The 19,713-nt window shown below is 53.6% G+C and overlaps 2 protein-coding genes across 3 annotated transcripts; one reads left to right on the top strand and one right to left on the bottom strand.

Moving 5' to 3' along the window:
- Positions 1-1,259: 1,259 nt before the first annotated feature.
- Positions 1,260-7,015, bottom strand: SSR2 (signal sequence receptor subunit 2). 2 transcript variants are annotated; one of them, XM_054182844.1, is made up of 6 exons: positions 6,634-7,015; positions 3,772-3,926; positions 3,129-3,227; positions 2,638-2,746; positions 2,371-2,448; positions 1,260-2,085 (listed from the first exon to the last, which is right to left on the bottom strand). In XM_054182844.1, exons 2-6 carry the CDS (start codon positions 3,924-3,926, stop codon positions 1,975-1,977), a joined length of 552 nt encoding a protein of 183 aa, XP_054038819.1. In that variant the 5' UTR covers positions 6,634-7,015; the 3' UTR covers positions 1,260-1,974. The 2 variants fall into 2 exon arrangements, with proteins under 2 accessions (XP_054038819.1, XP_054038818.1); XM_054182843.1 differs by lacking the exon at positions 6,634-7,015 and adding an exon at positions 5,342-5,453.
- Positions 7,016-9,386: 2,371 nt separating this feature from the next.
- On the top strand, positions 9,387-19,511 carry CCT3 (chaperonin containing TCP1 subunit 3). Its single transcript, XM_054182803.1, has 14 exons — positions 9,387-9,577; positions 11,145-11,206; positions 11,688-11,738; positions 11,840-11,902; positions 12,481-12,577; positions 12,960-13,077; positions 13,275-13,461; positions 13,922-14,071; positions 14,547-14,679; positions 15,148-15,229; positions 15,359-15,539; positions 16,827-17,072; positions 18,367-18,498; positions 19,175-19,511. The coding sequence occupies exons 1-14, from the start codon at positions 9,547-9,549 to the stop codon at positions 19,277-19,279; spliced, it is 1,638 nt and encodes a 545-aa protein (XP_054038778.1). The 5' UTR covers positions 9,387-9,546; the 3' UTR covers positions 19,280-19,511.
- Positions 19,512-19,713: the final 202 nt, after the last annotated feature.

The raw sequence follows: 19,713 nt of genomic DNA, 5'->3' as shown, positions 1-19,713 counted from the left end.
CACAGGTGCCTGGGTAGTCGACAGCAGGAACTTGGCTGGTACAGCTGCTTGGGATGTCACTGGTGGCTTTGTAGCTGATTGGGAATGAATGGACCCCTGGCCAGTGCAGGTGCTTGTGATGTTGGTGGTGTCTCTGCAGCTCACAGGGCAGGAGCAGGACGCTGGCTTGTGCAGGTGCTAGTGATGTCATACGTGACGAGAGTGAGAGAAAGTGTTGGGACCATTATGTCACCAGGAAAGCACGGACCCCAAAGGTCTGTAGGGAGATGAAAGCGCTTCCCAGGGACAGCGAGAACAAGCCACAGTTTTCCCTGCTGGCATCTTGGGTGTGGGAGCAATCTCCAGACATTTGATATTTTTGATCCCAGCCCTGGGGAGAGTGAAAAAAGGTGGGTTTGAAGATGACATCACCAGGAAAGTGTGGAGCCCCAAGGTTTGTGGGGCTGTGAAAGTGGTGCCAAGAGATAGTTGTGGGCAAGTAAAATTTTTCAGTCCTGGCACCTTTGGTGTGGAAGCAATTGCTGGATGTTTGCAATTTTTGAGCCTGGTTCTTATGAGAATGAGAAATGTTGTTTTGAGGATTAAGTGCCCCTAGTCCTACCTGGGGCCTGGGCCCTGCTTCCCACTTATTTCCCTGGGGCCTTCACTGGGTTTTTCCAGTGCCCAGCTGCCCTCCAGAATTTCCTTGGGCCTCCACCCAGGTGGTTCCCCGTTCTAGAGCACCCTGGGGCCTTCGCTAGGTGAAATGGAGGGTGCAACCACCAGCAGCAGCAGCAGTTGGGGTGAGGAATCCTGGCTTGGAACCATTGTTCTGGTAACAAAGGCACAGGGTTCGCTCCCGTGTTGCCCAGGATTTCTCAGTTGTCACCACCATGCTGTTGAGTAGGGTCCAACAACTGGCCAGAGGCAGACCATACAGTGCCACAGGAGCACTGGAAACAGCCAGAGCTCAGGGCAGAAATCAACCGCCTCTCACCACTTGCAGGTCTTCCTTGTGCCACCACCGCCCCGTAGGAAAAGCACAAATCGATGCCCAGCACACAGCCACGGCAGCGTTTATTTATGGCTGTGAAGAGAAATCTACTAGGGCCTGGAGCTGTGAGGAAAGCTGGTGCAAGGTACCAGGCTTTCTGGGCCCTTCTTTCCCTCTATTTATTTTACTGATGGTACAGCAATTTATTTTACTCCCTGTGTGCTCATTAGCTGCTGCTGAAGGCAGCCAGGTGCCTCCAGGACTCCCCGGTAAAAGAAAGGCAGGCTTCTTTCATGGTGTTCATTTTATTACAAAATCCTCAGTACCTCAACACACCTCAGCCCTTAACAGAGCAACCAGAAAGAACAGAAACATGGCAATTAACTGCTCACCGAAACACAACGGGGCTTCCTAGAGAACAAGCATCGACAGGGACCTCCCGCACCCCACCCAGCAAAGCAGCAGCTCTGACGAGCCTCCGTCACAAGGAGACCTGGTTTTGTCACTCGACAGAGCTCCTTCCCACAGATATCTCAGGGAGGCGGGCACCACTTGGAGGTGGGGGGCCCCGAGACGTAATACGTTCAAGGAGACTGCAGAAGGCAGAGCCACACGGCTGAACGAGTCGGGAAGGCAGCACAGACACCAGAGACACTGCGGAGCTGCACCACCCCACCCCTCTGAAACAACCTCCTCTGGGTGTTAAAACACGTTCGTATCACAGATGCGCTATGGCTGCAATGGAGTGAGGGGTCTCTGCTCCGAATATGCAGACAAGGGGGGTGGGATTTTCGGTGGCGTTATTTTTTGGTTTGCTTGTTTCCTTTCTAAAATGTAGAAGACGACACGTTGCTGGCAGTGGAGCGATCAATTCCCTCTTGCCCCCCAGACAGCACTTCTTCGGGGGTGGCTGTTGCTGATCCCAACACACCCGCTGCTCTGGGGGGGACGAATGTTTGTTCTTTCCTGAGCTCTGGGGTGCTGGTGGCATTTGACTTTGCTCAGTTCTTTTTGGTCTTGGGGGTGTCATACTTTCTCTTGCTCGAGTACCACAGCAGCAGCGGGATCCCGATGGAGGGCAGGGTCATCACACCAAAAGCTGCCCAGTCCAGCTAGAAAGAGAAATTGTTAGAAAGAAGTGAAACCAAATCCTGTACAGATGAGTCTTATCTTCAGATCTTCTACTCTCAAAGCTTCTGGCTCAAATCCCACAGGGCCAGCTGGGATGAAAACTCTCTCTTATTCAGTGATACGGATTAATTGCGATCCGTGTTGGAGTTTTCCAGGTGACTGTAGTGCAAACCAAAGCCAACCCACCACAAACTGGCAGAAAGCCACCGTGCCGGGCTGCACAGTTGGTGCAGTGCAATTTCCATTACCAACTGAAAGGTACTTACAAAGTGAGGGGAGAACCTCCTGTCAAACTCCCGCTGAGCCAAGATTCCTCCCTGCCCAGGAGCACTAGTGAAACCAACCTGGAAAAGGCAGGGGAAAAAGATAATACTATCTCTTTTTGCAGATAATACTATCTCTTCTTGCACCAGAGCCTGCGCAGTATAAGAGCGCAGGGACATGCATCATCCCCTAAAAAGCAGCTCGAAGAGCAGAGTCAGGTGTATCTGCTGTCCAATTTTGGGCAAGGAGCCTATAAATACTCAACTCACCACAACCTGTCCGCCCTCCTGTGCCAGGTACGTGATGGTAGCAGAGGTGAAGTTGAAGTAACCAGCTTTGAGAGGCCGCAGGACCACAGTGTGGGACACGTTACTTGCTCTGAGAGCCGTGAATTAAGGAAAATAGTTGCATTTCATCAAAGGAAGAAAAGTGAGGAGATGGGTAAAGAAGAGCCTCGACCCAGGTGGAAAAGTCAGTCGTGCTGCCGGATCCGAGTCCTCTGTGGTCACAGACATCCAGCCCCATCCAAGGCTGATCCAGCTGCTCTCCCTGCGCAGGTGGATGAACTGGGACCTGGCCCCGCTTGTGAGGAACCTTTTTTTACACAACATCTTCAAGGGGAACAGAGGTTTGTGTTCCATACCCTGCCCAGGGTCTGGCATGCTGAGATTCCAGTGACAAGGAATGAAGACAGGAAAGCTACAGGATGCTGAGGGGTAAGAAGGAGCATTGGGAGACATTTTAAAACATGAAAAGATACGGAGCGATCCTGTCCCATTTGACGTTGAGCATCCCAGAGACAATGCCAAAATCTTCAGGGGGGAAAGAATCATCCGACAGCTCCACATCTAAAGCAGCACTAAATGCAACAAAGGGATGAAAAGAGAATCTTAGACTTGGCATTCTGCTCACGGGGGACTGCGCCAAAGAGCGATGACAGTGCCACACTGACAGTTCAGCAGCTGGAATAACCGATTTTTGAAACATAAAAAAAATCACCAATAGAAGACTGGGGGGAGAGACAAGGTGCATTACAGGGAGTCTGCAGAAAGAGGAAGGCAAAGCTGAGAGAAACCGCAAAAAAAAAAAAACCAACCAGTAAACCAGATGTGAAAAAGAGCTCACGAAGCCAAGAAAGTGAGGCTGCGTGCGTGGGGAGCAGAGACACAGAAGGAGCTACACCACGCTGGACCAACAGCTGGAGCGTCTGCGAGGTGAAAGCAGGAAACAGGGGACAACAGAACAGGAAGAAAAAGGCAAATTGCAGGGTGAAACCTTCAGGCGGCGGTGGGAAGCTCAGAGTTAGGGGGAGCAAAGGTAACAGCACATCACAGAGCCTGGAAATAGTCTCATACCCATAACGTTTGCTCCTGGTCAGGATTAGAAGCCTGGACACGGCTTACCTGGAGCCGACGTTGTAGATGTTGTACTGCAAGGTCAAGTCCTTGCCCTCCACTGCGTATCTGTTTAACAGAGACTTGGAGGCCAGGAGCCTGGCGCCCTCCTCACAGCGGGCCACGGAAAACAGGGCAAACACAGCAAGAATCAGGAGCTTCATCTAGAAGGAAAAAACGACGGAATGTCATTGGTAACTTAATTGCAAAAAGAGCACGCGCAGGACAACTAAACTATTCGGGCGTTCACATGTAGTGTGACGTGAGCAGCCGTACACCTCACAGCAGTCTGGATAAAGGATTATCCCAAGCCGGCAGAAAGTTGCCCTGGCTCCGCGCAAGTCTGCAGCCGCCCCTGAAACGCCTGGATGCTTTCCCGCGAGGACGTAAGCGGTGGCACAGCAGCATCCCAGATCGGTAGGTGTGGAGAAACGACGATGGGTTTTCTCCCTTTCCAAACCGCCAGCAAGTATCACTCCCCGTTATCACAACCAGCAAAGGTCTCCAATCACAAAGCCTCTTCTAGTCACTTTCAGAGCAAAAGCTTTGGCAATTAACGGTTTCACCAGTTTTAGCAATTAACAGTTAATTGCTATTGCAAAGCATGGCAGCTTTCCAGCACCGTCTTACACAACAGAGTTGGTTCTTCTCCCCAGCAAATTCTCTGTTCTTCTCAGAAAGTACTAGTTCCTCACTTCCAACTTTTGTTATTCTTTCCCGTTTCTAGGCACGGAGGAGCCACTAACTCCCTCCAGTGGCCTTTTGGTCCCCAGAAGTCCCTGTTTCGGGCCACGTCTCCCAGTTTCCCTCAGCCCAGCGTGCCTGGAGCTGCCCTGCTGAGAGGCCAAGGAGGCCACACGGTCATTATACGTGTAACCCATTAGGGAAACTCGTTAGTGCTTTTAGATGCAAAAACAGCTCCCGTGTCAGAGCCTGCACTCTGTGCCAGGGGACCTTTCCTTCCCCTCCAGCCTCCCCTGCTCCAGTCAACACACCACCATTTCCACCCTGGTCTGCTCCCACGGCATCCCAGCCTGGCCGGGGCTGGAAGGGACCTCTGGAGGTCACCTCGTCCCACCCGCTGCCAGAGCAGGGTCACCCAGAGCAGGTCGCGCAGGGTCGCGTCCAGGAGGGTTCGGAATATCCCCAGAGAAGGAGACTCTGGGACCCTCAAAGAAGTTTTTCCTCATATTCAGACGAACCGTAATATTCCAGTTTGTGCCCGCTGCCCCTCGTCCTGTCCCCGGGCACCACTGGAAGGAGCCCGGCCCCATCCTCTCGCCCCCCGCCCTTTAGCTCTTGCTGAGCGTCGAGGAGATCCCCCCTCAGCCTGCTCTTCTCCAGCTGAACAGCCCCAGGGTTCTCTACACACCGACACGGCCCGGAGATACCGCTCCGCAATGCGCCGCCCGCGGCAGACCCGGCCACCAGCGCTCCCCTCCCGCTGCTCCCTCGCGTCCCCTCAGCGCCCAGGCGGCCCCCGCCGACTCCGCCCGGGATCCCCCGCCGGGAACCGTCGGATGCGCCACGGAGCTCCCCCCGTTCACCGATCCTCCCCCGGGAGCCCCCGGCCCCTCACCGTCCCGGCCCCGCGGCGCCCAACGGAAGGCCAAGTCAGCGCAGAGGCAGCGGAAGCGCCTCAGACCGCAACATGGCGCCGAGCGGCGGCCCGGGGCACGCCGGGAAATGTAGTTTGGGGGGGGGGGGAGGGAATCGGACTCGGCGCCTGCGCAGAGCGCGCCTCTGCCGCCTGCGCTGGGGCTTCCCTCGGGGAGGGGTTGGAACCGCTTTCCTGCAAAACACCCGCTTTTAGTCCAAAAATACCGCTTATAACGCCCCGGAGGAGAGGCAGAGTGCCGCCCCCCGCCCTGCCCCAGGCCCCGCAGCCCGAGGGGAGGGCCCTGTTGAGGGATATTAGTGATTTAGTGTAAATCAGTACGTTTTAATTAGACTAAATTACTTAGGATTACAATAGGGTGTGATTTGGGCTGTTGGCCTGGCTTTACTTAGCGTGAGGAGCTGGATTTGCTGAAGCCTTTAGGCCGCGATAGAGTTATTTTTCTTAGTAATTTCTGTAGCAGCTGGTACAGTGCTGGGTTTAGTCTTTTAGTACGGGAGAGATGCTGATACCGCTCTGATGTTTGGGTAGGGTTTTTCCCAAGTCTGGGACTCTTCAGTTCCCCGTGTTCTGCCAGCGAGTGCAGGTGCACAGGGAGTGGAAACCAGAGGATAAGGAGGCTCCAGCCCTCAGGTGACAGTGCAAATTAAGAAGGTAGGAGACTGCCCGCCTGGACACAGGAAAATAATCCAATGAGATATTAGAAGACCCCGGACCGAAAATCATGAACTAAAAGGCACGTGGACAGTGGGTGAGGGGCGGGTGCGTGGATCACAAGGGTTTAGTTGCCCAGGGATTTCTTTCTTTGGGGTCCCTCTCTTTGGAGGCACCCAGCCCGGGCTGTCCTTGCTGCTGGACCTTCCAATTACATTAATTATTTTATAAAATCCAGCACCTGAGACTCTGCTGTGGGAAGCCGAGGGTCGAGCCTGAAGAAGGAGGAAGCACCGGAGAGACTGTGTATGAGTGCTTGGGCAGCGTCTCCTCCTTTAGCAGGCCCCACGGCGGAGCTGCCCCAAGCACGGCAGGGAGACGGGGTTTGATCCGCGCCAGGACAGGCTTCCCCTGGAAGGTGCGGCTGCAGGAACGCACCTTGCCAGGACTCGTTTTCCCCTTAGGGAGAAGGGGACAAATGGCCTGGAGCTGTGATTTGGGTTTGCTGGGGACCCGCTGCTGACGTTAGTGCTTTGGGAGAGAAGACGACAAAGCTGCCAAGCAAGGACAGAGCATGGGAAGCCAGAAGGCAGCCATACCTCCCCTCCTCTGACTACTGCTCATGTTTCTCTCCATCGGTTCTTGAGGTCGCTGCAATTCTCCTCTTATCTCCTTCTTGGTGAGCGCTGGGGGTTAAGAGGCGATCGCCCCACTTTGCTTCAGTTAGTGACGAGCACATAGAGCAGAAGCCCGATGACCACCACGGCTCGGAGGAGCACCTCAACGAGAAGCAGCAGCATGCCCAAGAGGACGATGGCCAGCAGCTCTGCCCAGCTCACCAGTGCCGCCAACTGCATAGAGGCTCCGTGAAGCGATGAGGGAGAAGAGGATGAGAGCAGGGAGGAGAATCTGGGTGAAACTCCTCAAACATTAGGTGGGATGCCTCTCCAAGGGCACAGATGCCAAAACTATACCTTCGTGTATCGGGACGCTCTGCTTAACTAACCCCGCACCAGAGAGGCTCCGCCCGTCTGTTTCCAGTAGATTAGGAAATGTCCTGACCTCCCTGTTGCAAAACGAGTAACAAAACAGAAACGCACTGGGCCCGATTCTGGGCCCGGGAGGAAGCCTCAGGAGGTCACCTCTTCCCATGTGTCTCAGGCAGTTGCCTGCAGAACTCTGGGGGCAGAAGGGTCCCAAATCCACACCCGGGTACACCTCTTCCTCCTCACCCACGCAAATGAACAGCCCATGAATCCACCTCTCCAGGGCCCCAGCAAAGTTCCCCACTCCCAACCTTTGCCATCAGCTCTCCATACGCTCACTTTCTTCTTTTCCTGCTGAACCAGGCAGAGCTTATCCAAGCTGCAGGCTCTGGGCAGCATCACAGAGCTTAAACCAATGTCAGCCGCCTGCCACTGAGGCAGCATAACCACGGGCTGGGTTTCTCTCTTCCACAGTATCACAGGCTGGCAGGGGCTGGAAGGGACCTCTGGAGATCACCTTGTACAACCCCCCCTGACAGGGTCACCCAGAGCAGGTCGCGCAGGGTCGCCTCCAGGCGGGTTCGGAATATCCCCAGAGCAGGAGACCCCACAGCCTCTCCGGGCAGCCTGTGCCAGGGCTCTGCCACCCTCAGAGTAATTTCCCCTGTCCCAGTTTGTGCCCGCTGCCCCTCGTCCTGTCCCCGGGCACCACTGGAAGGAGCCCGGCCCCATCCTCTCGCCCCCCGCCCTTTAGCTCTTACTGAGCGTCGAGGAGATCCCCCCTCAGCCTGCTCTTCTCCAGCTGAACAGCCCCAGGGCTCCGGCCTTTCCCCAGCACGGAGATGCTCCAGTCCCTCATCATCCTCGCGGCCTCCGCTGGACTCTCTCCAGCAGTTCCCCGTCCTTCTGCAACTGGGGAGCCCAGCACTGGACCCAGCGCTGCAGCTGTGGCCTCCCCGGGGCAGAGCCGAGGGGGACGATGACCTCCACACCTCAGCAGGGTTTGCTGCGGTGCCAGGATAGAGCAGGACCCCGTCGCTCAAACACTGAGACAATACCTGCACTTGGCCAAAGAAGCTTTGAGCTTTTGACAAAGGAGGGGCTTGAATTTCTCTGCAAAGCACCTTGCTCAAGCAGCAGTTGGCTGCCAGAGGTTAATGCACCCACCCTCCTTCTTCTGTATGTGTTACTGGCTAACAGTTGGTGGGTCTGTGTGAGCTGGGAGAGAGCGGGAACTGTGAGAGAGGAAGATGAAGCCTCGTTATTGTGCAGAACAATTTGAGAAGGGGAAAAATCAGACGAGCTGGAAACTTTTCTAGGCCTGTGGGCTGTGAAAGGGCAAACAGAGGTGGTTTTCATAGAACCGCAGAACGGTTTGGGTGGGAAGGGACCTGGAAGACCATCCCGTCCCACCCCCTGCCCTGGGCAGGGACACCTCCCACCAGCCCAGGTGGCTCCAAGCCCCGTCCAACCCGGCCTTGAACCCCTCCAGGGATGGGGCAGCCACAGCTTCTCTGGGCAACCTGGGCCAGGGGCTCAGCGCCCTCGGAAGAAGGAATTTCTTCCCCACATCTCATCTCAATCTCCCCTCTTTTGGTTTCAACCCATTCCCAACGTCCCGTGGCTCCCCTCCCTGCTCCAGAGTCCCTCCCCAGCTTTCCCGGAGCCCCTTGAGGGACTGGAAGGGGCTCCAAGGTCTCCGCGGAGCCTTCTCTTCTCCAGGCTGAACCCCCCCCAGCTCTCCCAGCGTGTCTTTCCCTGTAATTAACACCGATTAACGGGCCGGCCTGACCAAGCACACCCTGACAGACATGGCTGCTGCGGGGATGCCTAAGGGTAGAGGCCGAGAAGCTCCGCCCTGAGGGGGCACCAGACCCTCCGGGTCACCGGGAAGCTCTCGGATCCCAGGAGGCAGCCCCGTTCCAGCCTCCGGCCGCCGAGAGGGCGGCGGTGCCGCGGCCGCCGCCTCGGGAACTACCGCTCCCAGCGTGCCTGGCGGCAGCGCGCCGCTCCCATGGTGCACCGCGGGGCGGGCGAGACCACAGCGCTGAAAGGAAGGGGGAGGGACACTTTGAGAACTTCCAGATACCGTTCTGAGAGACCCCGGTCCGCCTCCCAGCTCGCCCGTGGCGCCGTTCCATCCCTCTTCGGTGCCTTTCAAATGCAACGGAGAGCGCGGCAGGAGAGTGGCCCCCGGCCCCTTTGGCCATGCGGGGATCGGTCCCCCCCGCATCCTCCATGTGCCTGGTGCCGGCGGATAGCGCATGCGCAGTCCCAACGCGCAGCGGCCCCATGCGCCGGAGCCGTCGCTTCTCAACCGAACCTACTGTGAGCGCCAGGAAAGGAGGAGGAGGAGCAGCGCCTTCTGATTGGGCGCCGGGCCGGCGGGTCGGGTCGGGATTGGTCGTTGCCGGGGGAGGCGAGGTAGGGTGTCGCTCGGGGTGAAGCGGCAGTTCTGGGAGCGGCCGCCCCACGCTCGCTGTCTCCAGAAGGTTCCGCGCCCGGTGCCGCGCTCCCGCCGCCGCGATGATGGGTCCGCGCCCCGTCCTCGTCCTCAGTGAGTGTCTCCACCGCCCGTCCCGGCCTCCCGGGGGAGCTCCCGGGGCAGCTCCCGGGGCTGGGAGAGCGAGGGGAGGGATGCCCCTTCCCTTCTCTCCTTCCCCGCCGCCATGTTGGGTCCCCTCCCTCACAGACCCCGGCCGGGCCTGGGTCCCCCCTCTCCCCTCGGGGGTTCCGCCGGGCCCTGGCGCGCCCCGAGCTGCCCCCTCGCCGCTTCTTCTCGGTCCCCTCAGGCTCCCCGTGGCCGCTGCCCAGCGCTGACGGGCCGTGCCCCCCCCCTCCGCGGCCCCGCTCCGCGCCTCCCGCGGGAGGTCTCGGGGCAGCGGAGCCCCCGCTTCTCGTTGCGCCGCTCCCCGGCCGCTCGCAGCTGTTTTCTCCTCGCGTGGTTCCCAGCACGTTTCTTTGTGCGGTCCCGTTTGAACCCCTTGTGCTTCGTGGTTCTTCTGCCACCTTCCAACGCGAGGCGTTCCCGGGGGTTTTCTTCCAGCTTGGTTTTTCTCCTTCTCTCCCCCCGCCTGCTCTGTTCAGTTGTAGCCTGGGGCTCCTCAGCTCTAGGGCTGCTTACCTTATTCTTGGTGCTGCTTTTGTTGGTGCTTTCTTTTGTTCTGTCTTCTAAATCTATACACACGAGCATCCACGCCTGAAGTAAATCTGTGCTCGTCCAGTCTAGGCTTGTAATAGAAGAAAAGCAGCACCAAGCCTGGAGATTCTTTGAGGCAGACCCTTTTGACAGCTGGTCCCCAGATACGGTTGTGAGCCCGTGGCGTGGCAGTGGCTGCTCACCCTGATGTGACAAAGGCTGAGTGCCACTGACTGTAGAATCACAGAATGGTCGAGGCTGGAAGGGACCTTCCAGATCATCGAGTCCAACCATCACCCCAACCCTGCCCAAACCCCCACTGACCCACGTCCCTCAGCACCGCGTCTGCCCGGCTTTTAAACCCCTCCAGGGATGGCGACTCCACCACTGCCCTGGGCAGCCTCCTCCAATGCTTGACAGCCCTTTTGGTGAACAAATTTTTCCTAATAACCATCCTAAACCTCGCCTGGCAGAACTTGAGGCCATTTTCTCTTGTCCTGTCGCTTATTACTTGGCAGAAGAGACCAACCCCCCCCTCCTTGCTATTTTTAAATCAATGTTTAACTTGCTATGCGTGAGCATCTGTAACTGGTTTTGACTGAAAACTACGGTGCAGCAGTTCCTGGGCTTTGTGGGATCCTGCAGACAGTAGCGAGTGACGGCTGTTTGATTTTCTTGGGGCAGTAGTTTATATTTCAGGATTGCAAAGTTTTTTCTCATTTGAATTATGATGCTAATCAGGAATTCTGTTATAATAAAGAACGTGGCTTTTCGCTGACGCTTTTCTACAAATATCCCTTCTTGCAGTGGCTGTGGTGTTTATATTGTAAACTTAATTTAGAACTGGACATGTATCAAGTGTGTGTGACAGAGGGTATCTTTGAGGCACTGTCAGTATCATTGTTTCAGGCTTGGACTTCTTAGTAAGATCAGATTAAAGTTATATTTGTACTTTAATATATTTCTTTTTTCCTGTGTGCATTAGGTCAGAATGTGAAACGCGAGTCTGGAAGAAAAGTCCAGACTGGAAACATCACTGCTGCTAAGGTACCGTATTCTCATGTCAGGCTATTTTGATTCTTTTTTTTTTTTTTTTGATAGTGTGTGTTTGCATATATATATACATATTTATATATTTGAGAGGGAAAACTGGATCTGAAGCATATTTTCTCTAGTTTTTATGAATCCAGAGTAGAAGTAGCGTAGCAAATGAATTTTCAGTGTCCGAGTAATAGGTGCAGTGGAACTGAACATGGAGGGGTTTAACCCACAAAAGCCTCTTTCTCTGCAAAATCTGGAAGTGTGTAAGTTTTGACATCTGATTTAGTTAAGTTAGTGTGGTGCCAGCACTCTTACAATCCCTCTGTGTTCTCATTCCCTCACAATTGTTAACTTCTGCTGCATCTAAGCAACTGCAGGGTCATTTGGTCACTTAAATTTTGCAGTGGCTGCTTGTTTCCTGTAGACTATGGGGTTTTTAGACTTCCGATGCCCTCCTGTATTGCCTGATTCCTTTTGTTCCTCCTAGACTATTGCTGACATTATCCGAACGTGTTTGGGACCGAGAGCGATGATGAAGGTAAGACCTTTTGCTGCAAAACCTGTGCTGCACGTACTGACTAGAAACACTGCACCTATTACAGGTCAGTGCAAAATTGTGGGGTTTTTTTTTGGTTGCAGATGCTTTTGGACCCCATGGGTGGGATTGTGATGACCAACGACGGCAATGCTATTCTTAGGGAGGTAAGTTTCTCCTTAAGGTTTGTCTCGCTTAACGTGCGAGTCGGAATCTTCCAGGATACAGTTACATTGCTGCCGATGGAACTATGGTATTTTGTCTTCTGTCTTGAGAGCCACCAAGTACTAAACAGCAGTACCGAGAAGGCTGCTTACTGGGGAGGAATTAAATATTTGCAGCAAATGCTCTTCTTCCTCAGAAATCTAGGTTTGATCCCAGGGTGGTAGGTTTTCATGGAGGTTTTACGGTACTGGTGTAAATCCTGTGGTAATTGTAGCTATAATCACTTGCGTCAAAACCTTACGAGTAGATGCCAGATAATTAGACCAAGAAATCATTGTTGTCTTTCTGGTGCAAGTGAAACAACATCACAAAAATCGTAATGCCTGAAAAACTGTGGGAGACATAATATTGGGAAATACCAGGGCTTATTTTCGGTCACAAAAAGTAAGAAAAATCTCTGCTGTAGTTGAGCAGGATGCCTTTGGCTGTTTAAAAGGTGCGGTATTTGTTCTATTGAGCGGTGCAAGAAGTTTCAGTGTTAATATTCTGAAAAAAACCCATACCCCTCGCTCCTGTACAGATTCAAGTCCAGCATCCAGCTGCAAAATCAATGATTGAGATCAGCCGTACTCAAGATGAAGAAGTTGGAGATGGGACCACATCTGTAATTATCCTTGGTAAGGAGCGTTAATAAGGCATACGTTTTTGTAAAGGCTGAAGTTCACCCTTTTTGCTCATCAAAGCCCAGTCAGTATGCCTTAATGAGACAGATATTTGTTATTTAGCAACCCTAAAATTGATCCTTTTTCTTACCGTGGAAGATAATGCTAGGTTCATTAGACCCTTAGGTGATCAGCTCCGTGCTTTGGAAAGTTGTGTTCTTTCCCCGAGATAAGCAGAATGAAGTATAAAGACAGGTATAGATGACGTTAGAGCTCTCTGTGTGGATAGCAGATACTTTTTATCTGGTGTGCTGTTCTCCTGGCTTGACTGTTGATTGTTGTACTAACTTATCTTTTGATGTTTTTTTTTGTTTGGGTTTTTTTTTTTGGTTTTTAGCTGGAGAGATGCTCTCTGTGGCCGAACACTTCCTTGAGCAGCAGATGCACCCAACTGTGATCATTGGGGCTTATCGTAAGGCTCTGGATGACATGATCAGTATTCTAAAGAAAATTGGGTAAGCGTGGACTGGTGGGAGACAGAGAGAAGGGATATGGGGTTCCTGTACTGCCTAAAGGTGATTCTTCAGGGAATCATGTTAGTAAAATATAACTTAATTTCATAATATAATTGGAGAGGGACTCAATGGGATTATGAATAGATTGTAGCCTGGAGTAATACTCAATTTACTGTTTGGTTTTTCCTTTGTGTCAGCACTCCAGTGGACGTGAACAACAAAGAGATGATGCTTAAAATAATAAAGAGTGCTATAAATACCAAGGCGATAAACCGCTGGGCTGACTTGGCCTGTAGCATTGCTCTTGACGCTGTTAAGACAGTGGAGTTTGAAGAAAATGGCAGAAAGGAAATTGATATTAAAAAATACGCAAAAGTGGAAAAGGTGAGTGTGTCCTGAACTGTTCCGAGTCTGCACGCCCCTTTCTTGTTCCGCACTAGCTGTTCCTAGGATGCTGTGGGAATTCTGTGCCGCGGTTCACAAACGTAACCCTTGAAGACGTTTTAGCGCTGTCAGCCTGGCTGGCTTGCGGTGAGAACAGGGGTAGTTATTTCTGCTCTTTTCCGATGTTTGTCAAAAAGATGGTTTAAGTTGGTTTGGTTGCCGTTTCTTAAACGCGTGTTGTCAGGCAGTAGGATGTGAGCAGTTTCTCAAGTTCTTCCCTGGCTTTGCGCTTAATCGGTGTGCTCTGGAAATGAACTCGGATGGTCAGCTGGATGCATCACGGTTACTTGGGAGAGTTTTCCCTTCTCCGTACCCAGGATGGATAGTTTCGCCAGATATACAGGTTTTCGTAGAGTAGACTGATTTATCTCATTTTTTCCCCCTTTCTTATGTCTGTCAGATTCCAGGTGGTTTTAGTGAAGACTCCTGTGTGTTGCGTGGAATCATGGTGAATAAAGACGTAACCCATCCCAGGATGCGTCGCCTTATTAAGAATCCCCGCATCGTCCTTCTGGATTGTTCCCTAGAGTACAAGAAAGGAGAGAGCCAGGTAAAGCATGTCCTGTTAGAGATGCCCACGGCTTTTGCTGTAAGACTATTAAAGTCAACAAATCCAGATCGATAGTTGCACGAGTGGCAAAAGGTTCTCTTCGTGTTCTGCCTTTCAGAGACCGTTTGCGTGTCTAGGCTAATTCTGCCGTGGGGTCAGTACCCTGGTGGAGGAAAAGGTAGAAAAATAGTGAGGCAAAGCACTGTAGCCTCAGTTCTGAAGCAGCTGCAGTGATTTGTGTCTCTAAGCGATGGTCAAGAGTCAAAGAAATATTTCTGTGCTTTAATTAACGCTAATGTTAAACTGACGCAGCGTCACCGTTTATTCGATCGGTGTTTTTCGCTGCGCAGTTGTCCTTAACTCTTCCCCAGGCAATGTTGGAGGAGTTAAGATCGCTCAGGCCAGGGGATCTGTGTGTAACTGGGTGACGGGTGGGGAGGAATACAGCAAGGCACTGACGCCTCTCTCTGTGCAGACCGATATTGAGATAACGCGGGAGGAAGACTTTGCCCGCATCCTGCAGATGGAGGAAGAGTACATTCAGCAGATCTGCGAGGATCTCATGAGAGTCAAGCCGGATCTGGTCATCACAGAAAAAGGGATTTCTGGTAATAACACGTGTGTGATCCTTTGTGTTGAATTCATCTAATAAGGTTTGTGCTGTGTTAAATGCACCAGTCAGTAACTTTAAAGAAAAAAAAACAAAACAACACAACAAACCAAACATCACAAAAAACCCACAAACCTGATTTTGACCCTGGTTTTGGTTTGTTTTAGCTTTCTAGCAAATAATTCTACATTGCAGGCATCGAAGTGGGTTCTTGAGATTGTTCTGTGAACGTGGACACTTCACAATAGAACTTGGCTTTTCCAGCGTTTGGAAACGATATGAAACTCTAAGCGAGGATGAGTCTAGCAAACCCTGGAAAGCTGCACTGGAATTGTGCCTTGCAGCTTGGGTTAAGAAGCTACATTTAGGTTTTTCTTTCCAGAACCCTTTTTGACTTTAAAAAGACGCATAAAGTTTGTCGTGATACAGCTGATTCATCAATAAAGTTGTCCCAACCTGATTTCAGACTTGGCCCAGCACTACCTGATGAGAGCAAACATCACTGCGATCCGCAGAGTGAGAAAGACGGACAACAACAGGATCGCCAGGTAAGCGCTGTCTCCTCGCTGGAGCTCTCTTCTTGCTCTCTGTGGCACGGATTTTTTTCATTCTTATCTCGCCCTTTCCGCCCAGCTCTTCTTTGTGAGCACCTCACTGGACTGTTCTCTGTGTGCTAGGGCCTGCGGGGCTCGCATCGTGAGTCGCACAGACGAGCTGCGGGAGGAGGATGTGGGAACCGGAGCCAGGCTTTTTGAAGTTAAAAAAATAGGAGATGAGTATTTTGCCTTCATCACCGACTGCAAAGACCCCAAGGCTTGCACTATCATTCTGCGTGGAGCCAGCAAGGAAATCCTAGCAGTAAGTTATCGCACGTTCTGCCTCCCCTCCTGTCCTGGCCACCTTCTTGATGTCACTCAGTCATTGCTTCCCTTGGAGCAGCCGTTGCGCGCAAATGAAGTAAATGCGGGTTTCTTCTGGGTTCTGGAGCGACAAAGAATTTCTGTCTTGTGGGCCGCGTACAGCAAAGGCAAAAAACTTACATACAAAAACGAGAAAGAAGCGTCTTGGAACAGAAATATTTCATCACAGATGAAGTTTCTGACACAGGCATTTTGATGCTTTTGATGATGACTAAAGAAAGCTCTGTCGCTATTGACGCTGCACCGTGGAGTGGTTTTCGTTCGGCCAGCGATGGGGGTGGGGAAAAAAAAAGCTATAAATGAGGAAATGGCCACTTTGTCCTACTGTCACTGTCTCAAGCTTGTTCGGAAAAGTGAGAAAACATGTGGAAAATGTAACAGTGAAAATATTACAGGTGATTAGACTGGGTGCAGATGGGACGTCTGCCATCACTGTGAGGAAGAAAAACGGTTGTGGCGTTCTGCTAGAGGAAAGATTTGGACAGGAAGTTACTCAGCTCCCCCTGCGTTGGCCATAAAGAGGGTCTTTGTGCCAAAAATGCATGTTTCTTACATGCTTAAAATCCCACTTGTCTGGGACATCAGTAAAGTCGGTGGGATCTTAACAGGTCCAGAGGGGGCCCCAGAGATGCTGGGAGGGCTGGAGCCCCTCTGCTGGGAGGACAGGCTGAGAGAGCTGGGGGGGGTCAGCCTGGAGAAGAGAAGGCTCCGCGCAGACCTTGGAGCCCCTTCCAGTCCCTCAAGGGGCTCCGGGAAAGCTGGGGAGGGACTCTGGAGCAGGGAGGGGAGCCACGGGACGTTGGGAATGGGTTGAAACCAAAAGAGGGGAGATTGAGATGAGATGTGGGGAAGAAATTCCTTCTTCCGAGGGCGGTGAGCCCCTGGGCCAGGTTGCCCAGAGAAGCTGTGGCTGCCCCATCCCTGGAGGGGTTCAAGGCCAGGTTGGACGGGGCTTGGAGCCACCTGGGCTGGTGGGAGGTGTCCCTGCCCAGGGCAGGGGCTGGCACTGGGTGGTCTTCAAGGTCCCTTCCCACCCAAACCATTCTGTGATTCTGTGATTTCAGGAGTTTTGTGTTTGCTGGGAGTTGGACTCGATGTTTCTTATGGGTCCCTTCCAGCTTGAGATACTGCGGGACCCGGCGCAGCAGAGCGTGGGCTGTGCTTTCAGCCGGCGGTTTGCTACAGTTCCCGCAAGTGATAAATCCCTGCTTTCCTGCTGTTACAGGAGGTCGAGCGCAACCTTCAGGATGCCATGCAGGTGTGTCGCAATGTCCTCATCGACCCGCAGCTGGTCCCAGGAGGGGGGGCCACCGAAATGGCCGTTTCCCACGCGCTGACGGAGAAGTCCAAAGGCATGACGGGTGTGGAGCAGTGGCCCTACCGGGCGGTGGCCCAGGCTCTGGAAGTCATTCCCCGAACGCTGATCCAGAACTGCGGCGCGAGTACCATCCGCGTGCTGACCTCGCTCAGGGTAAGGTGCAGGGCTGGGGGGTCACCTGAAGAGGGTCAGCCCCGTCCTGCCGTGATCGGTTGAGGAACCCACAACAGTTTAGTGTCATTTAGATAATTATTTTCTCACCCCATGACTGTTCCTCACCTGGGAAGGGGAATTGGTGAGAAAACAAGGGAATCCGAGGGTTGAAATATAAACAGATTTAGTAGAATAAGACTAAATAATTAACAATAATAACACTGAAGAACCAGCGTTGATCCCGATACCAGTATAAAACACCCCAGGACTCTGCCCAGCCCATTCCCTCAGCAGGAAGCCGCGCACTCCCAGCAGGGACAGCCAACGTGGGCCACGGCGAGCGCTGCGGCTTCGGGAGGAAGGGAAGGGCTCAGGGCTCCGGCACCGGGGCGAGGAGTGCTCAGAGGGAGAACTCCTCAGCAAACTTCCTAATTTCTACAGAACGTGCCGTTCACGGTGTGAAATAACCCTGTTGGCAGCTTGGGGCAAGTGCCCGGGTCTCGCTCCTCCTCGTCCCCGCACCTGGGGAGCTCGAAAACACCGAGACCTTGAAACCCGCACCCCAGAGCTGGCTCTAAAGTAAATATTTTCACAGATTCAGCCACTAGAGTCTTCTAAAAGTGCAGTTTTCCCAAGCGTTAAAAGAGCAATTAGTCCTGTGTCGCTCAAACCAGGGCACCCCCCCCCTCAGGTGGATCATCCTTCCGTAGCAGCGCAGCTTCTCGGGCCGGCGATGGTGCAGCTCTTCTGCAGTCGCTTTTACGTTAGAGGAGGCCGGTGTTGAGCTGCTCCGTTGAAGGTGACTGACGGGCCGTTGGGCTTTTTTTCATTGGCTGGGCTGCAGCCGTTTTTACTGAAGTTTTGTGCCAAATTTGAAAGTATGAAAATGGAATTTTCGTGGTGGTCTTAGTGGGAGGGGTCCCTGCCCAGGGCGGGGGGTTGGAACGAGCTGATCTTTAAGATCCTTCCCAACCCACACCCTTCTGTCGTTCTGTGAATTCAGTCGCTTGTTTGAGGTACCAGAGTTTAAAAACAAAACCCTGACGGTAAACAAAATCAAAATCCTCCTTTGCGATTAGATTGGGTGGCGTGAGAGAGAGTATCGCCCAGTCCAACTTGTGATGTAATTAAGTGTTTCAGGTGGTGCTCGGTCACACGCTCTGGTACAAACTCCAAAACTGAGAAAATTCTAATGACCTTTTCCTATTTTCCTGCGCTCGTGCTCAGTTTGGGTTTCCAGCAGGTGAATTTGACGTTTTATTCCGCCGGTGGTGACCTGTCTTTCCGCTTCCAGGCAAAACACACCCAAGAAGGCAGCCAGACGTGGGGCGTGAACGGCGAGAGCGGAGCCTTGGTTGATATGAAGGACCTGGGGATCTGGGAGCCTTTGGCGGTCAAACTGCAGACCTACAAAACCGCGGTGGAGGTGAGGAGAGGGGGGGACGGGACTTCAGAGCCTCCGGGGGCGGTCTCTTGGGAGGGGGGGAACGTTACTGGTCGCGCACTGGGCTGTTTGCGGCGCTTGCCCCCAGCCCGGTGCGTGTGTGACGATGAGGGACGCAGCACCCGCGGGAGCCCCGGCTCGGGCTTTCCAAGGGGTTGATTTTTGATCCTGTGGCCCAAATCCGACACGTTCCATCCCACCTCTTTCTGTGCGGACTCGTTAGTCCCGTGAGGACGGGCTGTTCCGGAGCCGTCACCCAGGTGCCAGCCGCGTGCTGGAGTCCCGTTAGTGGCCCTGAGAGCTCCTGCCCTTCGGCTCCTCGGGGCGGCCGTGCCTCAGCCGCCCGCCCCTGCTCGGAGATCCCGTTCTGAGCGTTCGCTCGCTGGTGTTGGATCAAACGCGGTCGCTCGGGGGGACGCTGTGTCCCGTTCTGGAAATAATCGGTGTCCCCTTTTCCACGGGGCGTCCTGCCAGGTGTCGGAGCCCCTGACCGCTCCTGTGAGGGGCGGCGTGTCTTTTCCACTCTGCTGTGGGGCGAGAATGATTTAATTATTATTACTTAATTAAGGCAGATGCTTCTTTGGTGTGAAAGCTGTGTGGATTGTATTTTATTTGGGCCGAGCTTCTGACTGGAGCTGGGCACGGGCTTTCTCCCCAGACCGCGGTTCTCCTCCTCCGCATCGATGACATCGTTTCGGGGCACAAAAAGAAGGGCGACGATCAGAGCAAGCAGCCGGCGGCGCCGGAGCCGGCCCAGGAGTGAGAGGGGCCGCGACGCCCCTGGGACGGAACCGGGCACTCGGCGCTGGGAGGAGCGGGATGGAGCCCCCCCCTGGGCCGAGGCTGAGCGCGGGGAAAAGTTTGAAATAAAACCAACCACGAAGGTGGGGAAAGGGCTGATGTGCCTCTGGGGGGAGATGCTGATGCTTAATTTAAGTTTCTGGACTGTAACTTCCCTTTCCCCGTTTGCCTCAACAATAAACCGCCTCATTTCACTCGCTGTGTGTGTTTAATGCGGGGCGGGGGGGGGATGGAGGAGCCTCCCCCGGGGCCGGGCGCTGACGGGGAGCTCCGGCTGCGGGTCGGGACCCACCGCGGCGCCGTCTCCGCCCCCGGGATCTTCCTGGAGGGCGGCGGCTCCTTTAAGAGTCTCCCGCGCGGCGCCTTTAAGGGGGGGGGGTGGGTGGGAGGTCCGGC

The sequence above is a fragment of the Rissa tridactyla genome, chromosome 23 (assembly GCF_028500815.1).
Source record: "Rissa tridactyla isolate bRisTri1 chromosome 23, bRisTri1.patW.cur.20221130, whole genome shotgun sequence".
Classification (NCBI taxonomy): domain Eukaryota; kingdom Metazoa; phylum Chordata; class Aves; order Charadriiformes; family Laridae; genus Rissa; species Rissa tridactyla.
Note: the sequence above shows the minus strand (reverse complement) of the source record. Positions and strands in the feature narration are given on the sequence as shown.

What these genes read in the sequence shown, in the direction of transcription:
- SSR2 (XM_054182844.1), bottom strand. Translation starts at nt 3,926, where the DNA reads ATGAAGCTCCTGATTCTTGCTGTGTTTGCCCTGTTTTCCGTGGCCCGC. An exon ending in ATCTACAACGTCGGCTCCAG is followed by an intron (nt 3,228 to 3,771) that starts GTAAGCCGTGTC and finishes TGTTGCATTTAG; the next exon opens with TGCTGCTTTAGATGTGGAGC. An exon ending in GGAGGTTCTCCCCTCACTTT is followed by an intron (nt 2,086 to 2,370) that starts GTAAGTACCTTT and finishes TTCTCTTTCTAG; the next exon opens with CTGGACTGGGCAGCTTTTGG.
- CCT3 (XM_054182803.1), top strand. Translation starts at nt 9,547, where the DNA reads ATGATGGGTCCGCGCCCCGTCCTCGTCCTCA. An exon ending in CACATCTGTAATTATCCTTG is followed by an intron (nt 12,578 to 12,959) that starts GTAAGGAGCGTT and finishes TTTGGTTTTTAG; the next exon opens with CTGGAGAGATGCTCTCTGTG. An exon ending in AATACGCAAAAGTGGAAAAG is followed by an intron (nt 13,462 to 13,921) that starts GTGAGTGTGTCC and finishes TATGTCTGTCAG; the next exon opens with ATTCCAGGTGGTTTTAGTGA.